The sequence below is a fragment of the Megalobrama amblycephala genome, linkage group LG16 (assembly GCF_018812025.1).
Source record: "Megalobrama amblycephala isolate DHTTF-2021 linkage group LG16, ASM1881202v1, whole genome shotgun sequence".
In the NCBI taxonomy this organism is placed as follows: Eukaryota; Metazoa; Chordata; class Actinopteri; order Cypriniformes; family Xenocyprididae; genus Megalobrama; species Megalobrama amblycephala.
Genome location: NC_063059.1, coordinates 22247410 through 22273554, shown reverse-complemented (window position 1 = coordinate 22273554; position 26145 = coordinate 22247410). Strand labels below are relative to the sequence as shown.

The 26145-nt window shown below is 35.2% G+C and overlaps 3 protein-coding genes across 3 annotated transcripts; all 3 read left to right on the top strand.

The window, feature by feature from the left end:
• The first annotated feature begins 6040 nt into the window (after positions 1-6040).
• Positions 6041-13022, top strand: il4i1 (interleukin 4 induced 1). The gene is made up of 8 exons (XM_048161999.1): positions 6041-6745; positions 7368-7458; positions 8145-8365; positions 8933-9045; positions 9314-9518; positions 9658-9726; positions 9828-9964; positions 11724-13022. Exons 2-8 carry the CDS (start codon positions 7437-7439, stop codon positions 12490-12492), a joined length of 1536 nt encoding a protein of 511 aa, XP_048017956.1. The 5' UTR covers positions 6041-6745; positions 7368-7436; the 3' UTR covers positions 12493-13022.
• A 562-nt stretch (positions 13023-13584) lies between these two features.
• Positions 13585-17042, top strand: sdhdb (succinate dehydrogenase complex, subunit D, integral membrane protein b). The gene is made up of 4 exons (XM_048160965.1): positions 13585-13736; positions 14302-14412; positions 15047-15197; positions 16053-17042. Exons 1-4 carry the CDS (start codon positions 13601-13603, stop codon positions 16216-16218), a joined length of 564 nt encoding a protein of 187 aa, XP_048016922.1. The 5' UTR covers positions 13585-13600; the 3' UTR covers positions 16219-17042.
• A 2570-nt stretch (positions 17043-19612) lies between these two features.
• Positions 19613-23585, top strand: bco2b (beta-carotene oxygenase 2b). Its single transcript, XM_048160964.1, has 12 exons — positions 19613-20266; positions 20344-20542; positions 20622-20833; positions 20915-21030; positions 21121-21223; positions 21321-21449; positions 21842-22002; positions 22158-22325; positions 22424-22561; positions 22692-22874; positions 22973-23083; positions 23186-23585. Exons 1-12 carry the CDS (start codon positions 20233-20235, stop codon positions 23300-23302), a joined length of 1671 nt encoding a protein of 556 aa, XP_048016921.1. The 5' UTR covers positions 19613-20232; the 3' UTR covers positions 23303-23585.
• The last annotated feature ends 2560 nt before the right edge of the window (positions 23586-26145 follow it).

Sequence of the window (26145 nt, the reverse complement as noted above, 5' to 3'; positions counted from 1 at the left end):
AATACCCGTGATGATGAAATACATCACATCCACATCCACATCCTCATCCAGTGAGCAAAAGAGAAAGTGGAAGCTGCATTTTAGGAATGCCACAAAAGAGAAAGAAATAAAACTTATAACTGAAAGTAATGTGTAAGTAAGGTATTAAGTTTCACAAACATGACTACACTGGAATCTCCCAAGACCTGTTATGCTAACTAGGGGAGAGCGGGGCACTTTTTGACACTTTTTGACTTTCTCAGTTTGTGTAAATTCACTTGGGGTTCAGAGTATTTATTTTTTCCCCACATTAATTTCAAACATGTCCAGTACAATTATGTGGTTTTGTTTCATTAATACAGTGTATACTTTTTTCTTGATTTTACCCCAAAATAATGGAAGTGAAATGTGACAACATGCCCCATAGGTGGGGCACATTGTAACAACAGCTTAAAATGTTATCTGATCTAATAAAAAAAATACAAGACAAACTAAAATATTTTGTCAATAAAATACAATTATTAACTTTTTCATATAAAATAATGACATTTTTTAATAATTAAAAATAAACAAATTTTTGCGTTTGACAACAAACACCGCAAAACACAGCTAAACAGCATAGTTCAAAACATAATAATAATTAATAATTTCTGAACATTGACTCTCAGTCTTTATTCACCTTTTTCTCATGGTTTCTCAATATAATTCATAAAAGTATAGAATAGAATAGCACACAGCAAAATCCATATGGTCCCTCTCTACATAGAGTTAAAATAACACTGAAGCAGAGTTAAAGTTAATGAGATAATATGCTGTTTGTGGAGTTGTTTAATCAGATCTTGAGAGATTGAATGTCTTATCTTCAGTTGATTTCATCTAAGGCTGTGGCTGGAAGTCCTTTGTAGTTATTGTGTTTCTCTTCAATGGTTATGCTTGTTAACAGCAGGTGTTCATCACTAATGCTCAATCATAACTTAATCACTTAATTATCTCATTAACTTTAACTCTGCTTCAGTGTTACTTTAATATAGAGAGGGACCATATGTAATCTGAGCAGAGTTGGTTTAACTCTGGGGATTTTGCTGTGCATAGTTCCAATAGGGGCACATTGTAACGCAGTGTTACAACATGCCCCATTTGAGCAACTGGGATTTAAACCCGGCTCGTGTCTTCTGCTGGTTAGATCAGCATTAAAGAACTATCTCAACTGTTAAATAACAGATATAAGATTAAAATAATATCAGATTTGTCTAATTTTAAATAAACACAAAAATAGAGATGGAAAATTTACTTAAGTAAGAAATTTACTTTTGCTAAATAAATGTTTAGCGATATCTTCCAAAGATTTTTTAATTTTGGCGCAATTTTTCCTTGATATAGTGTTGATATGGCAACTAGTAAATACACTAAGTTTCGTCATGATGGCATGTATGGAAAGGTAGGGGAGAACTTTTAAACCATGTGTGTTACAACCTGCCCTGCATTACTTTGTGCCCTGCACTCCCCTACGTCCTTGAGAGAATTTAGCAGAAAGAGAATTTAACTTCTCAGCTCATTCATATTTTGCACTAATGCAAACACACCTAGAGGCCTAGTCATGATTAAAAAAAAAAAAAAAAAAAAAAAAAACAAGATATACATGGAGTAGAGAATTAACATTGGATTTATTGAAATCTGGAAACACAAACATTCAGTGTCTAAACAAGGAAGTAAAACAATTTGCTTACATGCCTTGACAAGAAATGCAAACATGTTGACTAACCTGTCCTAAAATATGAGAGAAACACTTTCTCTTTTGCAGTTTTTTACACAGATCAGCCACAACATTAAAACCACCTGCTATTGAGTAGTTCCCCCTCATGCGACCAGGCAAATTTCTTCCATTGCTCCATGGTCCAGTTCTGATGCTTAGATGCCCATTGTAGGTGCTTTCGGCGGTGGACATCATTCTGACTTCCCATACACAGCAAACTGCTGTTCAAAAAGAGTTTTGAGCTGACTATTCACTTGCTGCCTAATATGTATATAATGGTTTTGGTAGTCTATAACAATTTTTTGGTTATGACAACACATTGAAATGCCGACATAATAAAGAATAACATTAAGAATAGCATGCCTGTTTGTTCTTAAACTTGCTGTATAAGAACAAACATATTGTTGACAGTTAACATGCATCAATCTGTCCGCGTATCGAATCGCAATGAAACATGCATCTAAAGGGTCAAGAGAATTTTAATGGTTAGGCTTTACATCACTTTCTAATTAAACACCACTAGTTTTGTCTGATAATAAGGTAATCGGCAAAAATCTATTATTTTAATGAACTTATTTTCACACTAATCCAAGAATCAGCAAACATTAAGACAATCTGAATAATAAGGGAATAAATTAAAAGATTTGAAAGATTATTTTATGAAGCATGTGCAGAAAATCAAAAAGATGAGAAGTCATCTGTAAATGACTCTGCAATCAAGGAGAAATATATCATTCAATAAAAACTTTTATTAAAACCAATAAATACCTGCATCATAACATTATATGACATGATGTCATGCTAGCTTATAAAGATACTTTGCATTTTTTCAATGTATAGACAGATGCAAACAGGATATGTTTATCTGTGGGATGGTGCAAACACAGGATATGTGGTTGTCACACTTATGCTTAGTAAGTGTCTGCTAAATGAAATCCGTTCATGAGAAAAGGTTATAAGACCACGAAAGCACATTCAGTGCCAGGGTGTTTATTGATTGCTCAATGAAATAGAATATGATTGCTGAAATCCAGCAGATGTGGATCTTCTTGTGGATCTTCTTGCTGATGATAAAATAAAAATAATTTCTCAGGCAGAGTGCATACAAGTTGTAACTAACTGTAAAAAAAAAAAAAAAAAAAAAAAAAAAAAACACACAGAAAAACATGATAGCGTTCTATGCCTAGCGTGCATATAGATGGTAGATATACGTTATGTGAAATGCTTTATGAAAACAATACAGGTTACACAAACACCTCTCCACACACCTAGGGTGTCACCTGGGCTGTCTAACTGGGGCCCAGACAGTTTTATCCACAGTTTCCATGGAGGCCCCACATGGGTTAGCCCAGATGAAATGAACACTGCTCAGTGTGCACACTACAGGCTGTTAAATGTAACACAGAAACATGCTGGAGTTAATGAGATAATTAGGTGATAAAGAGCAGAATCACTGAAGGACAGAGGAACAAAAAGAACTATGACTTCAGCCACAGCCTTAGATGAAATCAACTAAAGATAACAGACATTAAATCTCTCAAGATCTGATTAAACATCTCCACAAACAGCATTACCAGCTTCACATATTACTAAATTGATTTTATTTCTGACATATATCTACAGAAGTTATTGAGAATTGCCAGTGGTTTAGATGTTGACAATTTGTTGAAAATAATAGTTTGGTTTAATGTACCATTATCGAGGTCCTATCACGGTACCATGCTTGAATTCACTGAGCTCCTGAGAGTGAACCATGTTTGTAGAAGCAGTCTGCATGCTTAGGTGCTTGATTTTATACACTTGTGGCAATAGAAGTGATTGGAACACCTGAATTCAATAATTTGGAGGGGTGTCCCAATACTTTTGACAATATAGTGTATTTGCAGCAGCTATTGTTCATAACTGACCAGCACAAATACAAACCCATTTCCAAAAAAGTTGGGACACTGTACAAATTGTGAATAAAAACAGAATGCAATGATGTGGAAGTTTCAAATTTCAATATTTTATTCAAAATACAACATAGATGACATATCAAATGTTTAAACTGAGAAAATGTATCATTTTAAGCGAAAAATAAGTTGATTTTAAATTTCATGGCATCAACACATCTAAAAAAAGTTGGGACAAGGCCATGTTTACCACTGTGTGGCATCCCCTCTTTTTATAACAGTCTGCAAACGTCTGGGGACTGAGGAGACAAGTTGCTCAAGTTCTTCTACGCAGCCATGATGCTGTAATTGATGCAGTATGTGGTCTGGCATTGTCATGTTGGAAAATGCAAGGTCTTCCCTGAAAGAGATGACATCTGGATGGGAGCATATGTTGTTCTAGAACTTGGATATACCTTTCAGCATTGATGGTGCTTTTCCAGATGTGTAAGCTGCCCATGCCACATGCACTCATGCAACCCCATACCATCAGAGATGCAGGCTTCTGAACGGAGCGCTGATAACAACTTGGGTTGTCCTTGTCCTCTTTAGTCTGGATGACTTGGCGTCCCAGTTTTCCAAAAAGAATTTCAAATTTTGATTCGTCTGACCACAGAACAGTTTTCCACTTTGCCACAGTCCATTTTAAATGAGCCTTGGCCCAGAGAAAACGCCCGCGCTTCTGGATCGTGTTTAGATATGGCTTCTTTTTTGACCTATAGAGTTTTAGCCGGCAACGGTGAATGGCACTGTGGATTGTGTTCACCGACAAGTATTCCTGGGCCCATGTTGTGATTTCCATTACAGTAGCATTCCTGTATGTGATGCAGTGCCGTCTAAGGGCCCGAAGATCACAGGCATCCAGTATGGTTTTCCGGCCTTGACCCTTACACACAAAGATTGTTCCAGATTCTCAGAATCTTTGGATGATATTATGCACTGTAGATGATGATAACTTCAAACTCTTTGCAATTTTTCTCTGAGAAACTCCTTTCTGATATTGCTCCGCTATTTTTCGCCGCAACATTGGGGGAATTGGTGATCCTCTGCCTATCTTGACTTCTGAGAGACACTGCCACTCTGAGAGGCTCTTTTTATACCCAATCATGTTGCCAATTGACCTAATAAGTTACAGATTGGTCCTCCAGCTGTTCCTCATATGTACATTTAACTTTTCCAGTCTCTTATTGCTACCTGTCCCAACTTTTTTGGAATGTGTAGCTCTCATGAAATCCAAAATGAGCCAATATTTGGCATGACATTTCAAAATGTCTCACTTTCAACATTTGATATGTTATCTATATTCTATTGTGAATAAAATATAAGTTTATGAGATTTGTAAATTATTGCATTCCTTTTTTTATTCACAATTTGTACAGTGTCCCAACTTTTTTGGAATCGGGTTTGTAGAAATTATGCTGCTTGTTGACCGAAGTGTCTGTTCTTTGGCCTGATGTCCTTTATGTTTTAAATGCCTGTTAAAATCTGTCACACCTTGATGGACACGAGTTCTCCTGTCTTCAAACTAAACACCAGTAGTAGGAACTGGTGGTACCTATGGTGAATGGCCATTTGGTTGACCACTTTTAAAAGTACACCTGGTGGCTGCTCCACTTCATGCTTTCTTCTTCACTGTCTTGTCCACTGTCTCCTCGGTCTCTTCTACTTTCTCCCCACCTGTCTCCCTTATACTGTCTTCCACCGTCTCTGCCTATAGTTTTGGTTTGAATACTAGAGGGTTTAGCAGGGACATGCTCTCTCATGAGGTTTATTTGTGCGCTTGTTTGTTTGATTGTTTATTTTTATAAAATGGTCTTTTGTGGTTTCATCCACGTGCAAAGTTGGTTAATAACATAACCATGTATTTTATATTATTTAAGCATCTAAAATCTTATCAGTTTGACAGAATTTTACTTTAAGAACATTACTTAAACTGTTATTGAAAATGTTAATTTCCTGTCATCTGCTATGTTTTCCTAATATCTGTCATTATTAGCAGAACACATTTTACACATGGGGAAAACCACTTGTTTAGTCAATAAATCAAGAAGGTTCAGACTTTAAAGCACTTATCTTAAATTTTACTTGTAGCCTACTTGGCCTTATGAAAAAGTATAGTTCTTGTAATTGTCTTGTAATATATTTATAGCATTTGTTACAATAAGGATATATTATTACAGGTAATAGCAGCCTATACAGATAGAAACTAGCCACAACATGCCACAGTTGTAATATTAATCTTTAGAGAAAAAATCTATTCCCTTAACAATTAATCTATTATGAATTCTACAAGTTAGTCAATTTAAATGCAATAGAACTTGATAAATTCTAGTAAAGGAGGTCTTTCTAATTTATGTGGTGCAAATCTTATCACACTTTTGGAGCGCGCTGGTGAACGTGCGCAGAGTATACAGCCATTCGCGAGCCACGCATGCGCAATTAAATAAACCGGTGTAAAATAGCCTCGTCCATTAATTATATATGGACGAGTTATCCCTTAATTCTCAGCGTGATAAATACAAGGTGTGGCGTGTGAGCGTGTGAACTGGTTGAAATGCGTGTGTCTCACGGTGAATGCGTGAGACTTGAGAGCCCTACCTCTACCTATGATTGCCACCCTGGCTATTCTGCAGAGTTAAGAAAAATGAAACAGGTTTTTATGTGAAACATTTTGCAAGACGTGCCGGTCAAAAGCATCTCACCCACGATGCAGACTAGACTTGACATGTTCACATAGGCGCCCGTGATATGAGGGAAGAGGAGAATTTGGATAGACATCACGTAGACCATGACTAGCCTTTATGATCTTATATGCAAGAAACAGAGAAATTAGGTTAAAAATATTAAATAGCCTATACTGTGACTAGGAGCAGAAAAAACGTCCATTCTTCACATTAAAAAGGCCTGTGATGGAGAAGACAAAGATGCGGGTTTTTTTTCTTAGCCTACATCAATCATGAGTGACAACCTCGGAAAGTTTGTGGCTTAATGCATCACCATATGTATTCTTTCGTTTTCTGGTGTAGCCTATAAAACCCAGGCCATCTGTGCAGACCGGTCAGAGTGAGTGACTGGATCTTTGGTAAGTGCTGAATTATCTATATGCCTATACAGTAGATACGATTTTGAAAATTTGTAAAGAGGCAGATACAAGCTAAATTTGACAGAACAAAAGTGAATGCTTGCACTGACAGCCACTGCATAAATGAGTGGTTAGAAATGATTGATTCTGGCGAAAATTAGGTATGTTAATGAATACTAAAGCTCACTAATCTAATTTGTTCAGTGTGGTTGAATCTTGAGTCTGTGTGGGAAAATATTTCTTGCAGAATAGAAGAGCCCACACATGATTCATTATCCTGAGAGAGACATTAGACACATTTAGGCTATAGCTGGAATAGCCTACACTTTATCCGTCTTCTCCGTCTCTTCAGTCAATTAAACTTTAGCAATCACACTCTATATAGCGATTAAGTAGAGCATTGAACCACTTTGAACCATTTTTTTTCCATTATGAAGGTGAGTAGGCAAGTCAATAAGTGCACTGTGCGAGTATTATTTTGATTTTAGCTTGAATAACTTGTTGAATCAGTATGTACTGTTATAGTGATATATTAGTTTAACGAAACAGTTTATTATGCTCCACAGATTATAATTTTTTTTTTTCCCAGAATTCTTATCCTACTGTTTCTGTTCTTCCATAGGTTTCAGTTTCCACTTTACGCAAGGGAAAGTGCGCGAGGCTCTCCGGATTCTGGCGCTCTCAGTTCAAAATGTTTAAAAACTTTACCCTGTGTAAGTGCTGTGAGGGACATGTCCTTTGATTTGTTAAAATGCTTTGTCTGAATCAGTTGTGGACGTATAAATGTTCAGGCAAATGAAAGAAATTAGGTGAAACAGGTCCCTTACGAAATGTTTTTTTTTTTTTTTTTTTTTAAATAGTAAATGTGTAGTAGTATTTTTATTTTATTTTTTTTTTTTTTTTTGATGGATTGATTATCATTTGTATAACCATAGTTTTAGGCCTACTACAAATACCATAGTTAAACTATGGTTAGTGTAGTAAAACCATAGGCTAATTTGTTTACCATGGTTTAATATTAATGTTTTTTTGTTGGTTTTATTTGTAGTAAAACCTGGTTAATTGTCATAAGGGGTGTCATATGTCTTTCTCATTCATAAGAAAGTAAACCGAAACCAACTTCATGTGGATAAATCTTCCTGTATTGAGTAAATGGAAAAATAGGAACGTTTTGCTGGAAATTGAAAACAGAACTACTGGATATTTTTATCATTAGTTTAGAATTAGCAGACAGAACTTTTGAAGCATCTGCTGCTGTTCTGTTTTCTGACTATCCAAAAATAATTTTGGACAAATTATGTTACCTTGCAGCCTAGCAGCAAACAGAAGAATAAACTCTAATGAATTAAATTTACTCAAAACTTTTGAGAAAATTCCCTCAAACCTCTGTTTTCTGCAGTATCTGCAGTGGTGGCACTGATCTTGGTTTCCGCCTACCACGCTGTTGGAACTACGGATGATGCTCTTTTCAAATGCTTACAAGACCCTGATTACGATTACCTTCAGAAGATAACAGAACAAGGTCTCTCTCCGACAAAGACCCCTCAACATGTGATCATTGTTGGAGCAGGTGCTGCTGGACTCACTGCGGCTAAGTTTCTGGAGGATGCAGGACATAAGGTCTAGTAACACTATGGGCAACAAAAAGGAAACAATCAGTGTGGAGCAAATATTGTCTTTCTGTCAGTTGATAATTAGTGATAATAAGAAATATTTGGATATGTTAAAGCAGATCAATGTGATTTATTTCCTTTAAATTCCTTTATTATCTTTAAATATTGCCGGCCTTAACCCTTTCTGTATGTGACATCCCTAATTCTGGTCTCGATCATCGTCCTAACCACTTCCACATGTGATTGATGATGTGAGCAAACATAGTAACTTTCTGTTAGTTCAAAGATGATGATTCCAATCTCATGGCCTGGCATTTCCAAGCTCACACAATGCTGACGAAGTCAAGATTTCATAGGTTGCTGGTGAAGCAGAAAATCTTTTGCAATGCACACGATTTCTCTGAAGCACTAAACGGTTTCACTTTATTCAAAAACATTTGCATTGTAGAATCACTTTTAATTTAAATTTAATATAAGTTATTATATGTTAAATATTTTATAGACTTTTAATTCTATTCCGGTATTTTCTGTTTGTCTATTGCTTATGCATAATCTTTTTTCTCTGCTTTTATAGGTGACAATTATTGAGGCAAGTGGCCGTATAGGTGGAAGAGTTCAAACATATAGAGACAAAAAAGAGGGCTGGTATGCAGAACTCGGAGCCATGAGGATTCCAAGTTTCCACAAGTAAGTTAAGTTATTTTTAATCTCTGAGAGTCACATCATCATTTTTCATGTGGCATTAGGGTAGACAGTACAATAATTAGTGTGAAACTATATCACAGCCACAAAGTATTTAAAGATAAATACTATATTTAAGATTTAAAGATAAAAGTGCAGAGATTGAAACTGAGGTAATCAAAAACTGATGCTCAAGTGACAATGGTGGTCAGAAGGAGGAACTGCAGGCCACAACTTGATTAACCTGCTTTACTGATATCATTTTACTTTTAAGGATTCTCTTGAATTTCGCAACAAAAAGCCTGGGCCTGAAGTTTGGACCATTTTCACAGGATGACGAAAACACTTACTATCTTATAAACGGATTTCGTTATAAAACCTACACTGTGAGACAGAACCCAGATGTTCTGAACTACCCAGTATATGACTGGGAAAGGGGGAAAAGTGCTAGCGAACTGTTCAACATGGCATTGGGCAAGGTGAGTGAAAAAAACATTCTGTTTATTCAAAAACACATTTATCTGTCCAGAGTACGTTCTGTTGTTACAAACACTGACACTTTTACCCTATTTTGCTTTTCTTGTTTCTTTTTTAATTTACTTTTTTCTTCTTTATTAGTTAATAGATGATCTGAAAAAAATGGGCTGTGAGAAAACGTTGTACAAATATGATTCATACTCAGTTAAGGTAACATATCTGTAATTTGCATTTACAATTCACTTTGAAATTCTTTAAAGTCCAGATATGAGCAATAATGGCGGAATGTCTCTAAATCTGATTGGCAACAGGAGTATTTAGTGAACGTGGGAAATTTGAGCAGAGGAGCTTTGCGGATGATTGGTGATATCCTGAATGAGAACAGTTTTTTCTACACAGCACTCACTGAAATGCTCTACATCCAGTCTGATATAACCGACAATGGAACGTAAGATATTACGGTTACCCCACACTATTGCTTATTTGATCAAAAATAGGTTACATTTTATTTTGATGGTCCCCTTTAGACATTCTCTTGACTGTAACATTGCACCAACATGTTTACCAACTCTCATTAGAGTATTAGTAGACACTTACAGGTAGGGTTAAGGTTAGTAGAATAAGTTGACATTGCAAAGTTTCTTATAGTCTGTTGGGGGGTATCACAATAAAGTGTTAGCAGATATTAAGCAGACAGTTTACTAATACTGTAACATTAGTTGGGGCTGTTTACACAACACCGTTTTCAACTAAATCGAAAAACCTTTTATGCATTTTGGCTGTTCGTTTACATGACAACAGCATTTTGGTGGCCTGAAAACGCAAACTTTTGAAAACAGATTTCAAAGGGGCCATTTACACGACACTGTTTTCAACTATTTTTAACGGTTTTGGCTGTTCATTCAGGGTATGTTTACACAACAACGGCATGCTTAAAACGGGGAAGTTTTTCCTTTGAATTTTTCGCGTACAGATGACACCATTGTCAAAACGATCCCCATTCATACGAATCTGTGAAAATTACTAAAAACGCTGTATTCTGCTGGCAGGCCATTAGATGGCGATGAAACACTATAGACTGAACATATAATGCCCATATGCATGACGTCATTGTTTTCACAGGTTTACGTTTTTGCTGTTTACACGGAGACTGTTTTCAAAAACTTGCACTTTGAAACCCATTTTCAAAATTTTGCATTTTCAGGGCACCAAAACACCGTTGTCGTGAAAATGAATGGCTAAAATGCATAAAAAGTTTTCTTTTTATACTTGAAAACGGTGTTGTGTAAACACAACAACGGCGTTTCGGGTGCCTGAAATGGTCTCTGTGTAAACCATAGGTGTAAACAACAAAAACGCGAATCTGCGAAAACGATGACGTCATGCATATGCATATTACATGTTCAGTCTATAGTGTTTCATCGCCATCTAATGGTCTGCTGGAAGAATACAGCGTTTTAAGTCATTTTTACGGATTCGCATGAATGGGGATCATTTTGACGATGGTGTCGTCTGTACGCGAAAAATTCAAAGGAAAAACTTCTTCGTTTTAAGCATATCGTTGTTGTGTAAATGTATCCTTAGTTGACATGTAGGTGCAACGTTACTTATAGTCAACAGAATGTCTAAAAGGGAACCATCAAAATAAAGTAGCAACAGTATGAAATAGCATTCATGAGAAATAGAAATGTTTTATAACATTTTAAATGTATTTACTGTCACTTTTTATGAAACTTAAAGGAACACTCCACTTTTTTTGAAAAATTTTTTCTCAAAAATGACCAAAAAGTTTCGATATTTTTCCTTTTTAAAACTTGACTCTTCTGTAGTTACATCGTGTACTAAGACTGACGGAAAATGCAAAGTTGCGATTTTATGGGCCGATATGGCTAGGAACTATACTCTCATTCTGGCGTAATAATAAAGGAACTTTGCTGCTGTACCATGGGTAGGTACGGCAGGCGCACTGATATTGCACAGCGTCTCTCACAAATATCTCCATGGTTGCAAGACACACTCCCTGTGCAAGCAGTGGGTCACAGCCGCTGCGTAATATCATTGCGTCTGCTGCACCCATTTTTTTCAAAAAAAAAGTGGAGTGTTCCTTTAATGCATCTTTGCTGAATAAACTTTTGAACTGTATATCAGTTAAAATATTAAAAGATGTGAAACATATTTAAATGATCTACATTAACGCTCTTTTTCAGGTACTTTGAATTTAAAGGTGGCTTTGAAACATTCACAGACGCATTCTACTCTGTGCTAAATGCTACACTCCTTACGCGCTCAAAAGTCCAGGCCATCAGCCAAACGAAGGACAACGTGACAGTTTCATACGAAGACTCGCGTAACCACGGCACCATGACCAACATTACTGCCGATTATGTCTTGGTGACGGCCACAGCCAAAGCAACTCTCCTCATTGACTTCGACCCTCCTCTGTCTGCTGAAAAGATGGAAGCACTACGGTCGGTGCACTATTCCAGCTCCACAAAAGTAGTGCTAAGTTTCAGCAAAAGGTTCTGGGAGAATGATGACCACATCAAAGGTGGGAAAAGCATCACAGATCTGCCATCACGGTTCATCCACTACCCTAGTCATGACTTCCCCGGGATATCAGGCGGGGCTGTGTTAGCTTCTTACACCTCCTCTGATGATGCTTCACTCCTACAGACTTTAAATGACGAGGATTTGAAGGCTCTGGTCTTGAATGACCTGGTGAAGATTCATGGAGAACACATCCGCCAGTTCTACACCGGGGGTGTTGTGAAAAAGTGGGGAATAGATCCTTACAGCCATGGTGCCTTTGCTATCTTCACTCCATTTCAGATGAGAGACTATAATGTGTCTATAGTCCAGAATGAGGGGAGGATTCACTTTGCAGGAGAGCACACGGCCAGACCTCATGGCTGGATTGAGACTGCCATGAAATCTGCTCTACGAGCAGCAGATAAAATAAATAACAATGTAAAGTAGGAAACAAAACATGATGGTACCAGTTGGAACCCTCTTGTTCTCTGCTTTACCAGGTTTTGACACTTTTAGAGAGTTCAAAATATGACTTGAAATGATAGATATCTCTCATCTGTCACACTTTGTTACTTCCACTGCCAATAACCAATATGTAAAATGTCAGTTAATGGCAATTTGTAGGCATTAGATTTTTTAATGACATTTTATGTAAATATATAGTGATCATTTAAGCACTTATGCGAGAATCATGACACAATACAATGTAACATTAATCATTATTCTGAATTATATCGCTGTCGACATATGTTGTAACTGACAACATGTAGCAATGCAAATTTCAGAATATTTTTAAATGATTATTTTAAATGATTATTTATGATTACTGAATTGTTATTTCTTTATTTAATATTCTGGTATTCTATTTGTATGATTATTAAGAGTATATTAATATATAAAACAGTTGGAATAGTATTTAGGCACCCTTTGTTATAAATTTACAAGTTGTGTATATATTAATAAATGTTAAAATGTGTTATATAGATTAATAAAATACTGAATTTGTAAAAAAGTATTTTGTCTCTTTTTGATTTGCTGTACAGAAAACAGTGTAAGTTGTTTACATGATTTTGTTTTGACATAATTCTAATTCATCTAAAAATTCTTATTTTTGTTTAAAAATTATTTTGAAAATACTTTTTTAAATTTCTTTTTTATAGTATTATTTTAAATATGGCAATATCCGAAATCTTTGACCTTGTGGGGAATTTTTTTTTGGTCCCCATGAGGGTTTGATTTGATTTATATGATTACATTTGATTATTATATGAAACAGCTTATAAATTACAGTAAATGTTTTTTGTTTTTTTTGAAAATCTAAAATTGCAGAACGTTTTCTGTGATATGTAGGTTTAGGGGTGGATTTAGTGTTAGGAGAGAGAATATATACAGTATAAAAATTATAATGTATATGGAATGTTCCCATAAAACATGCAAACGTAACGTGTGTGTGATTATTATATATATAGGCCTATACTTAAAATGATATATCTAAGTATTTTTAATTAAATTGCATTTTTATATTTTACATGCATTCAGTCTATGTAGCTCATGCATGAAAGGGTTAATTTCATCACGTGGGTCACTAGCAGCGTTAGTATATCCGGGTGATTCCAGTGACCTTGGATTGGCTGAGAGAATCATGGCTGCTCTTGTCAGGTTGAGTTCTGTTTGTCACAGAGGTGTCAGCCGTAAGTTTGTGTTTTTCACGTGTTTTTTCTCGTCACCTAAGCCTGTACCACAATAGTTTAGCTTCAATGTCTAATATAAAATTAGTCATTCTTCATTGACGTTTTATCGTAGCACGCGTATTCGTACTTTATGGCTAGCAGCATGCTAACTTAACCCTGCTTGGTCTCTCTTTTCTAAATTGAACTTCATATTTAGGTAAAGTAGTTCGTAATAACGAATACAGTAAGACTGAGATTATTAGATGACATGTCTGTGTAGTGTATATATATAAAGGAGATATGACCACTCACTTGCAGAATATTTGTCATGTCCCTGTATTTATCTATATTTATTAGTTACACATGCTGTCATGGCTGTAAATAAAAGTCATATTCTCATAATTTATCCATTTATGTGGTAAATTTTTGTATTGTCATATTGAATCATTGTAGAACATCAGTGACTTCCTTCGTTACAGATGAACATTAAATTGGTACATATATGGCTTAATTTTTAATTCTGAATACATTTTTCCTTTTAAATTAGGTATGTTTTCTTGTATTTTTTTATTATCTCTTTCCACAGCTCTGTTATTTCGCACTTCCTCCCTCATCAGACCTTTGGCCATACAGAAGAAGGATCATGATTGTCCATACTTGATATCAGCAAAGATACATGCTACTCCTTCCAACTACAGTTAGTGATTTATATCGTATATGTTTGCTCTTGTAGCATTATAAATCAAAACTGATGTTATTTGTCTTTTCTTTCTATTTTATTAGCCTGTAATATATTGTTTATGTCAGACTGGACAATAGCCTTTTTACTGTCGGAATATAAGTTTTAACATTTTAAAGTGTGTGTGTGTGTATATATATATATATATATATATATATATATGTCATGATTGTTTCATTAGTCAAGTAAATTATTATTAATAGGTGTGTAGAGCATAATAGGCAACAGAAGGTAAAGGCTGAATGAGGATATTGTTGATCTTCTGTCAGGTTTTTTCTGAAGAAATGGCAAATAAGATGATCACTGGTAAAGACAGAATGGTTGAGAATGAATGAAAACATTGGTAATTCAGAGCTATAGACTAAACAAAAAAAAAAAACTCAAACAATCACAATGTCATATTTAGCGTTTTCTTTCTATCTGTTGAGGTACATGATGATTAAATGCATGCAATAACTGTTAATAAATGTGATGGCCTGAGACTGCTGAGAGAGTGAATATGTGTTGATGAAGATGCTCTCCCATGAAGAAGCAGTTGTTGATGTGTTACTGTTTTTATTTTTTATTTTATTTTATTTTATTTTTTAAATAGCGGGCTCTGGGTCCAAAGCTGCTTCCTTGCACTGGACAGGAGAGCGGATCCTGAGCATAGTTCTTCTGGGCATGGCACCCATGGCGTATTATTTCCCCGGCCCTGCTGTTGACTACTCTTTAGCAGCTGCACTTACTCTACATGGTCACTGGTAACACAGTTTGTTTTATTATTAGTGTTTGACAATACAGTATATTACAATATGTTTCCTTTGTTCATATGTTCATTTCTTTTGTCTTTTTTATTTAATTTTTTCTAAAAATGGAAACTGTTGGGAAAAAAATCTAGGTCAATTATCTGTAAATGTTGTCAGTCAGTTGTTAATATTTAGTACTGCCTGGTGTAATTCCATATGAAGTTTCACATTAACTGTGACAGGTCAGATTTAACTGAGCGTTACACTATTCCATAAAATTGACACAAAATGAAGGTGTCTACTTTGGTCTGCAAAGCCAAGTCATGGGTGGCTGTAATACCCTTCATGCAAGGATTTAGCCACCCTGTGGACATGAGCACTCAGGGCCACACTTCTAGATTTAGCTAAGCTGTTAGTTACATTAAGGTTAGACATTTGTGATTTTGACGTGACATAAAGCGGTAATACCTAATTGGGTGAGCTGTTTACTTACTTTTTAATTAGTCTTCCTATTGACACCATCACTTTGTTGATTCAGACTGACATGCGGAATTATAGCGATATCCAATCATAGCTTTGCCTCCTTTCACGTGACTTTCCCACATTCATTCTCCAGTATCCCCCACAAAACCCACCGCATGCTTTACAGGCTCTGTTCATTCTCTATGAGCTCCAAGGGAGGCACAAGAGATGCTGTAACTTTACTGCAGGTGTTGCTGTTAGACAGTGTTTCTTTAGAAAAATTAGTGAATTGTAAACTTTTTATTGTCACATTTTGTAATATTTGCATTGTTTTAATTTTGTAATATGGATATTTTTCTCATCCTTATTTTTTGAGGAGGCACTCATATTACTGACTGTTTTCTCCAGGGGTCTTGGCCAGGTTTTGACAGACTACGTTCATGGAGACTTTAAAATCAAGATGGCTAACGCCGGCCTCTTCATTCTGTCGACAGTCACCTTCGCCGGCCTGTGCTACTTCAACTACCATGATGTGGGGATTTGTAAAGCTGTGGCCCTCTTGTGGAGTAAATGATTGGACTGAGATGAGGGATATGGCTTTTGCCATCAGAGTTCCAGTTTGTTGTATACAGTTGTGACATATGTAAATTCTATGAATATATAATTTTTGACAAAATAGTGTCGATTTGCAGGTGTTTTTAATTGTGAATGCTGTCAGTTTGATCAGAACTGGCTCAGCTTTTGCTTAAGATGGAAATCTCTGCATGTCTTCTACACTTTTGTCTGGCAAATCAGTGTTTATGATGCAGCAAAATCAACCAATTGTTGTGGCTATAAAATGTTGGTCACTGAATTTGAACTTGAAAAATTCCCTCGGTAATATTAAAGTTCAAACACGTTTTTAAATATTTACATGTTTTGACCATATTTATTCTATAATGTCTTCTTGTCAGCCAGTGTCTGATGCATCACAACGTAATATCTTGATGTATGCTGTTTCTGTCATTACGGCATATGCAGAATTAATCTCACTTTCTTTAATGACTCCTTGTGTAAACGCTAAGCAGGAAGTGATTTTAACTTAGATCACGTGCACATTGTTGTATTGTGGTGCACAGATGTTAAACTGATGTTATACACCCATCTTTCTATTGTAGGGACCCTGACATTAAAGCATAGCTGAATGCATTGCAAGTATTTGAATATTTACCATCATATTCAAGTACTCCATTAATGACCACAACATCTGGAGAACTGTCATATTAACAGAATTTCAACTTTACACTTTGCATGGCTGTATTTCTGCTCAAATGAGGAATCATTTATTAAAGGGAAAGGCAATTTGTAATTGGATGTGCAGTGCATTAAAAGCAATTTATTTACGTCTTTCATTTTAAATTTCTTAGATGTCTTTAATGGTTACAGTAAACTGAACTTGTGTGGATAATGAAAACTTAATCTAAATGATAAAAGTGAGTTGTTGTTTTTTTTGACTGATTCTGGGAATATATTTTGAACAGGGATTTTGTCCTGTAATCATACTTGTGCATGCCTGAAACCGCTCGGACATGATTGAGTCTGCCCATATTGAGTGTGTCTGTTTAAAGCGCTATGGAGATTTGTGTAATCTGTATGATTAGATTTTTATGCAGATTGAAGCTTTGGGTGAATTCTGCACTTAAAGGCAGATTTAGATTATTTGATTTCTTTGGATGAGGTTTTCCAATGTATGTTGCAACAGGCAAAATTCAGACTAAATTAATTATCCAGTTTTACAGGTATAAAGAGCATCATTTCAAGGGTCTCTATAAAATGTGCTTTTGATAGTGGTCAAGTGGGCAAGTTATTGCTACTGAAAAGAAAAATAAATTATGTTCTAAAAACTAAAACATTCTCTGAAACTAGATAAATTTTTTTTGTATTATTATTCTTTAGGCTATAAAGTTCAAATCAGTATTCTGGTTAAACAGAAATTTTGTTTTAATATGCTATTTATTAACACTAGATGGAGTCAAAGATTGCTTAAACTATAATATATAAGAAAATGTAATCTGGTTTGCAGGTAAAGCATGTAATTAATCTACATCCATGAAAACATATAACCCTAAATTGAATATGCCTTTATAAAACTGTAATGAAATCAAAGTGCAAGAAGTTCTTGATTGATATGATCACTGATAAGTATTGTGAAAGGTGTCATCATTACAATGATCACAATATGGAAAAACAGTATGTCACCGGATGTCATCAGTGTCGGATGATTGTTGGATATACTGTTGTAATCCGTTGTTATATATGATATTGTTTCAAATACCGGATACAAAGGAAAATTCTATAGTAAGTGTCTCTTGTCTCTATGTGAGGTCTTTTTTCTAAACCTTATCTTAACATGCAATGGGCTACGTGCCTGTAAAAGAGACAGTCAACACTAACATGCCTCATGGTCTTTAATAGCCATGGATGTGTCCTTAGGGGGAGATATATTTTATGCCAGCTCTCTGCACTGTTATGATCCTAAAGAGCTCATTTATTCAGTCATAGCACCAATTGCCTCATGGGGAGAATGGTTAATATTTTATTTTTGTTAACTTCCCTGGAAATTCCCAGAGAGAATTAAATAGATGATGCTTTTGTCCTGAAGGTCAATACATTTTTCATACTGTTATAGTAGTCTATTGACTCATTTCAGCTTCAAGAACATACTGTTTTTCTGCAAAAGCCACAGGGCTTGATGTCAAACGAGGTCAGATGCATGTTACAAAGTTCCATTTGGACAACATTAGTAGTGTCACTGATTTGAGTTGACCTTATCCCAACAAGCTTAGTAAGCAGACTCTGCACCGATTACCAATGTCTGAAAAAAAAGAAAGAAAAATAAAAATCATGCCGGACCAGCTGTTTTTAAAGCTATTTGGTAAAATCTATGAAAAATAATAGAATAACCATATTTTAATTTTAGTTAAAACTTCATATATATATTAGTGGAGAGGTTATTAAAAAAAAAAAAAAAAAAAAAAAAGATTCATATGGTGTGTTAGAAGAAAGGGTTTCACCAAACTCAAAAGAGAAAAATAAGGTTATGTTCTGCATAAAGAAAATGCCTATTTTATGACTATTAAGATTTCTTACATAGTTTTTGCATTTATAACAAATAAGCACATTTTCACGTTACATTAACTAGAGGAAATGTGCTTCATTGTCAAGAAAGCACATTTTCAGTTCTTTTTTCCCCCTTTTCTTTGATTTTTGGGATTAAATGTGACCTAGACATTTTTTGACAGGATTTGTGCCATTCCCTTTAAACTTCCCTAACCTTTTTTTCATTTGAGTTATGTATTTACGCAGCATGCAAAATGCAATTTAATGGACTGTATCTTTGGATAATCTAAAATGGGACATGAACTATTTTTGAAAACTTTCATTTATCACAACACAGTCTATTCAGTCTAACAATCTAAAAGAGCTGACCTGACCTAAAACATTTAATTGCAATTTACCTTAGGATCTTTGCTTTTAACTTTTTGTTTTAATACATTTCTTGTTTTTACCCCACATGATAGTTGTCATTTGCATTAATGCTGAACATTGCCTTAAAGCTTCTTATCGCCTAATAAGTGGAGTAGCCTAATTTCCTTTTTACACAAGTCAAGAGCTAACATAATGCTATGCCAAAATAAGCTAAAATGTTTTGTCCTCATCATTTCTTTCTGTAATATCCCTGAATTGCACTTGAGATGCCTTTGAATAACTTGTAACAATGTATAGAACATAGAACAATTATTTCAGTAATCATGGCCTGTTAAAACAAATATTAATCAACAGTTTGCATATTACAAACTGTTGCACAAATGTTTACAAAATAAAGTGAAGACTGAAAATATTTAAGATTCATTTTAGGTTAGCACTACAGAGTATTTGAATATTTGTTTTTTGATATTTATGTTTAATATTAAAATATTGAAGAATTGAAGACTTAAATTCAAAGAAAGTCTGTGGTTCACAGTAGTTATATATTTTATGGTAAGGTCAATTCATTTTCCTTTCTTCAGTTTGAGGTTACTGGGGATATAGTTACATCATTTGCTGCTGACCTGGGAATTTCCCAGACCGACTAAATTGATTTCATACTGGATGTTCATTACATTAAATTTGATTAATGCCACAGCTTTGTGTATAGCTCTTTAGCATAAGTACCTGCGTTTGAAATTACTATTAAAATATATTTTCAAAATATATATACATTGTGTACTTAGCTTTATAGTAACTGGCTGTTCAATTTAGGTATTTTATTCATTTTTTAAATGTGTTGAATCTGAGCACTTTTAATGAATTAGTTAATTCAGTTGGTTTAGCTAATAGTAACCCTGAGCTGCATCCAAACACACCATTCATATCAAGGTAACAGTAAGCTGATTTAGGCAAAACACAACTTCAACTGATGGGGTCTGTGATTTGGTATTGCATAAGCACCATGTGACCCTAAAGGATCTCTTTATAAGACAGTCCAGGCAGCGGAGGGAGATAAGGGAGTCTCAAGGACAGCTCTTGAAACATCTTCAACTCAGCAAGCCATCACAAGCAGACCAGCATGTCTTCCGTGAAACGTCTGAACAGTAGCACTGGTAGGTTAAGAAACCATTCTAATCCGAAGTACATAGTGCATAAATCTTCAGATCTGAAATTCTTCTTTTCCCCACAGGCTGGAGGAAGAGCAGGTCAAAGAATAAAGATCAACACTTCACCGATGTTCAAGGTCTGCCATGCATTGAGAATCTGGTGTGTTCTGTAAATGAAACCCCAGAGCCCATCAAAACCACAATTACAGGTAACATCCCCTCCTGGATCAAAGGCAATTTCCTCAGGAATGGACCTGGAAAGTTTGAGATCGGCAGAAGCAGGTGAGTATCTTTTGGGTTCCTTGACAATTGAACAGATTACAATCATCAGGAAAGTAAATGAGCCATGTTTTCTCCTCAGTTTCAACCACTGGTTTGATGGCATGGCACTTATGCACCAATTCCACATTGAGGATGGAAAGGTGACATACATGAGCCGCTTCCTCAACAGTGATTGCTACAAGGCAAACTTAGAGCATAACCGGATTATGGTGTCTGAATTTGGCACGGTTGCGATGCCAGACCCATGCAAGAACTTCTTCCAGCGCTTCCTCTCACGATTTGAGCTGCCAAGTTAGTGTGATGTCTTTGGTTCTGATTGAAGTGGTCTGAATATGTTCTGTATGTCAACTTGTCATCTCTCTCTTCCCATAGAGCCAACTGACAATGCAAATGTAAGCTTTGTTCAGTATAAAGGAGACTACTATGTCAGCACAGAGACCAACTTCATGCACAAAATTGATCCACAGACACTTGAAACCAAAGAAAAGGTACATACTAATTATGATTTTTTTTAAATGATAAAATATGTTTGTATGGAGAACAAACTGAAGCTGAAATGTGGAAATCATTTTGATCAGGTGGACTGGAGTAAATTCATTGCAGTTAATGGGGCCACAGCTCATCCCCATGTGGATCCTGATGGAACTACATACAACATGGGCAATTCTTACACTCCAAAAGGTTTGTCAGAAATTTAAATCTTAAAAAAAATCACTTATTGAAGTCTCTAAAGATAAGTATTGCTTAAACTGGTATTCTTTTTCGATTTTATTCTTAGGTGCTTTCTATAATATAATAAAGGTGCCGTCAGAGAAGGTGAACCCAAAGGATACCTTGGAAGGAGCTACAATTGTGTGCTCAATCCCCTCAGAGGACAAGTCCAAACCATCCTACTATCACAGCTTTGGTATTGGCATTGCCAACAATCTCTTATTGGCAATTTTTATTTACAAACATATTTGCTAATAAACAAATAATTATGTGTGTGATCCTTTAGTGATCATTCTAATATGCTGATTTGGTGCTCAAGAAACATTTCTTATCAATGATGAAAACAGTTGTGATGCTTCATATTTTTGAGGAATCAAGTTACTTTTTTTCAGAAGTCTTTAATCCCTAGAAAGATCAAAAGAACAGCATTTATTTGAAATAAAAATCTTTTGTAAAATTATAAATGTCTTTACCGTGACTTTTAGTTCAATTACTGAGTATGCTAGTTTTAAAAAACACTTTTTATAAACATTTGACTTTTTAACTTTATATATCAATTTTGGTTGAAATTTTACATTGTTATTGCAGCCATGTCAGAGAACTATGTGGTATTCATTGAGCAACCAATCAAAATGGATCTCTTGAAGATTGTGACAAGTAAACTGCGTGGAAAGGGGATTAATGATGGTGTATATTGGGACCCCAAACAAAACACAGTTTTCCATGTAATCAATAAGCACACAGGAAAGGTAAATACTGCTAATAATTTCACAGCATGTACATATTTTATTTTACATGATGTTTTTTTGTTGTTGTTGTTTTTTAATTAACTCATTTTGAAATGCTCCTGCTTTGGCTTCCTGTGAAGCCTGAATGAATGACTCTGTACTTTATTTTGTTTCAGCTGAGCCTTGTCAAATATTACGCAAAGCCACTGTCAACCTTCCATCAGATAAACTGTTATGAAGAAAATGGCTTCCTGGTCATGGACATGTGCTGTTCTGATGATGGCCAAGCAATTAACAACTACATGATTCAGAATCTTAAAAAGTCTGGGAGTGCTCTGGATGAGGTAAACTTTACTTCAACAAGTAAATTCTACACTATATCTGTGTGTAAATGTGCCCTTGTTCTTCAACATAACTATTTGTTTTTTGTTGTTGCTGTTAGGTATACAACACAATGTGCAGAGTGTTTCCCCGTCGCTTTGTCCTGCCATTGAACATGGATAGTGACATACCCTGTGGGCAAAATCTCAACACGCCCTTAAATAGTGCCGCAACAGCCATCAAGACAGATGAGAACAAGGTTGGTTTATGTGGTTAACTTATTTTCTTTCTTTCTTTTTCTAATTTCTCTGCTTGCTATCCAAAGGAATGTAAATGTTTTTGCTACAATATCATGTATTGTAAATGATTTTCCATGTGTATTAATGCAGGTGTTTTGCACACATGAAGATCTCCATGGTGATGATCTCAATGAATATGGAGGTCTGGAATTCCCACACATCAACTATTCAATGTGCAATTCCCACCCCTACCGTTACTTCTACGGATGTGGCTTCAGACACCTGGTTGGAGACTCCCTCATTAAAATGGACCTTCAAGGCAAACAAATAAAGGTTAGTTAGGAGTAATAGGTTTATGTGTGCAGAAATGTTGTCAGTGACTTTTAATGTTTTAGTCATTTGAACTAATATTTCAAATTATTTTATGACAGGTGTGGAAACATACAGGCATGTTTCCCTCAGAACCAATTTTTGTCTCTTCACCTGGTGCTGTAGAAGAGGATGATGGTGTCATTCTGTCTGTGGTCATCACCCCTAATCAGGTATAACACGCCATGTTCCTCAGTGGTATCAAAAATTGCTGGTTAGCTTTTCGAAAATGAAAGAAAATATATTTCTGGACTAATGAGTAATTGTCCCTCCAGGACAAGAGCACCTTCCTTCTGGTGCTGGATGCAAAAACATTTGAAGAATTGGGCCGCGCTCAAGTACCTATCAATATTCCTTATGGATTCCATGGGACATTCCAAGATAGACACTGAAAGACACTTTTAAAAAGCCCAAATGTTTTGGAAGATGATCATGCAGTCTCTGAATTAACCTGCTCATATTTTTTAATTTTCTACTTGTATTGTTTTCTCCCTTGACTTACACACTTGAACTTGTATTATATAAATTGTCAGTCACTTTGAATAAAAGTGTCTGCTAAAAGAATAAGAATTTATTAAAATAACAAATGCTTGTATGTATCTGCAAATTATTTTTAGGATTGTCACCACATGACTTTATTTCAGCATAACACCTAAAGTATTTTTCTAATTTTATAAAGTACAATTATTAAGTTCTTAAGTATAATATGAACATGTAAAATCAACGTTTTAGCAATGTCTTATACATTGATGCTTGTAAAGCAAATTAAATGCATTAAAAATCACATATCACAACCTATCCTTGTAGTTTGTCAGTGATCAAAGCCAAAGATCGTCTCAGGTGTTCCTTCTTCTCTTTGAGAAGAGATTTCAAGCTCCTGGCTTCAGTAAGTATATCTTCCAGTTCTCCAAGCTGTGAAGCATCCACAGCAGCTCTTTCCCTTAAAAGATACCATGTGGAATTAATGTTTGAGTATAAACCTTATAGATGTTCTGTTTATGAGACAAAGGGGTGGTTACCTCAAGACCTCGGAGTACTTTGAAAAGATGGCACTGACTTCTTGGTTAGCCTCTAAAATGAAAAGACATACAGAAAAATAAGCAAGGTGTATCACAAGAATCATTGTGAATAATAACAGTGGTGTTTAAAACATGAGGTTACTAAAATAGCTGTCACAATATATTATGCTACACAACCTCACATATGTAAAATATTAAAGAGAGTGCTTTAATTTGACAGAATTGGAGAGAAAAACCAGGACTTGCCTGCCAAGGCTGTTTCAAACCCATTAGATATGTCTCCAGCTGCTGGTCTGAAATGATGTGCCTTCATCTTTTTTGCTGGAGATGTCTCAGAAAATTGTGCATTTTCAACCTACAAGTATATTTGTGAGCATTAGTGTACGAGTCATTCCACGAAACTGATACGATTCGAGTCCCTCTGACCTTTTTCAGTGTATTTTATCTATTGGATCACCAAAATATATTTTTAAAAGCTTTTTGTATTAATTGAAATGTCTTCTTTAATAATGTTTAAAACATGACATATATTTTATCTTCATATTAGAAATTATTTAGTTTTTTTTTCAGATGACACCACCTATTTTGTCATGACCCTCAAGGCCTTCTATGAAAGTGTACTTGGAATATGAATAATAAAATGAGAAAAAAAGTCCATATATTTTGCCATTCCCATAAATATCCATCTGTGCTTTTTTGCTGGTAATGTTTTTTTTCTAAGTAAATTCATGATTATTCATTAAAATCACATCATTTATTTCTGTACCTCAGTAACCCCTCAACCCCGTTACACAAACCATTCTCCCTCTATAAAAATAATGAACTGGTACTTATCTGACATCATTAATAGGAAGTGACATCATAGAAGTCTTCTGAACAACATTGTGAGCATACACAGGCAAGTTACCACCTTCTTTAATAATTATAACTAAATTGTGTTGTGAAATTGTGTTTGTCAAGCTTAATGACTCAACACCGTTACATCAATTAAAGATAGAAAACTATTACTTGTGAAAATGATCTTTGTTATTTCAACATTATTCATGATTTCTTAATATCATGCATGCCATGCGCTCTCCATTTATTCACTAGATTTAGAGCAGTGGCCAACTTGGGCTAAAAATCACAACCCCGTCACAGTCAACCCCGCCACACCTACATTTTTATTATTTTTTTTGTTGTTAAGTTTATGAAAAAGTAATTTAAAGTTAGTTGAATTCTGTCTGAAATGTTCAGAGCAATCATAAGAATACTGATTTTAGTTCAAATTTTGAAGTTAAGCCTTTGATCAAAAATGATGAGGTTGCTGTCACAAAAAGTGCCTATTTCAGGCTTCAGTATAGTAAAAGTGTGAGATTTTATGTAACTTTTATATTTGCAATTACTGAATTAGTGTGAGGGACATCTGATTAATAGGAAAATGTTGATTTTATCACAAATACATTTTATAATAATATTCAGAAAGCTCCCATAGTGTTCATAACTTAAAATAATGACCAATAATAATAGGGATTTGATGCCTGAGATGGGAAAATGTGTTTTTCTGGAAGTTAAATGTGTCATTAATGTTGTGGGGTGTTCAGAAAAGTAATTTTGGTAAAAAATCTAAAAATGTGCAAGTCCAAATCGTACCGGTTTCGTGGAATGACTCATACTGTATAGTATATGTAAATAAATCAGGCAAATTACTCGGCTGGAAAACTTAATAGAGGTCAACATCTGGCTGTTTTGTGTAACCGTAGATTCTGTCAAGATTCAGTTCAGTTTCTGATGACCTCGAAATTCTCACCTCGAGTGTTTTCGCTTGACATCTTTTCATTTCTGTTCCTCTGACCGCCATGGACGCCTCTTTGGTGCTCTCGAGACCGCGCTGTGTCATTAGTTTCCTGTGACCGAAGAAGAAAGTGGTATAACATTGTCAAGATAATATACTAATATACAATACAGTACTCTCTTAATCTCAATACAACACAACCTTCTTAACCATCATCTATATTACGACAAACATCTGTGTACATTTAATTTGTAACCGAGTCCTTCGTTGGTCGCCACAAGTTTGTTACACGAGTCACGGCTCGCTCGACTTTTTGAAATTAAATCAAGCGATAAACCTTAGATAAAATAAATCAATCTGATAAAAATTGTGTTCGTTAACAGAATACCAGTAGTTGGAAAACTAAAATAAATACCAGAAAATCAATGACCTTCGATAAACT

Bases quoted from the DNA above. Each gene is read 5' to 3' on its own strand.
- il4i1 (XM_048161999.1), top strand. From the start codon at position 7,437: ATGTTTAAAAACTTTACCCTGT. The intron at 9,046-9,313 runs GTAAGTTAAGTT...TTTACTTTTAAG, and splicing joins AGGATTCCAAGTTTCCACAA to GATTCTCTTGAATTTCGCAA. The intron at 9,965-11,723 runs GTAAGATATTAC...GCTCTTTTTCAG, and splicing joins GATATAACCGACAATGGAAC to GTACTTTGAATTTAAAGGTG.
- sdhdb (XM_048160965.1), top strand. From the start codon at position 13,601: ATGAAAGGGTTAATTTCATCACGTGGGTCACTAGCAGCGTTAGTATAT. The intron at 14,413-15,046 runs GTTAGTGATTTA...TTTTTTAAATAG, and splicing joins TGCTACTCCTTCCAACTACA to CGGGCTCTGGGTCCAAAGCT. The intron at 15,198-16,052 runs GTAACACAGTTT...TGTTTTCTCCAG, and splicing joins CTTACTCTACATGGTCACTG to GGGTCTTGGCCAGGTTTTGA.
- bco2b (XM_048160964.1), top strand. From the start codon at position 20,233: ATGTCTTCCGTGAAACGTCTGAACAGTAGCACTG. The intron at 21,450-21,841 runs GTATTGGCATTG...TTGTTATTGCAG, and splicing joins ATCCTACTATCACAGCTTTG to CCATGTCAGAGAACTATGTG. The intron at 23,084-23,185 runs GTATAACACGCC...TTGTCCCTCCAG, and splicing joins TGGTCATCACCCCTAATCAG to GACAAGAGCACCTTCCTTCT.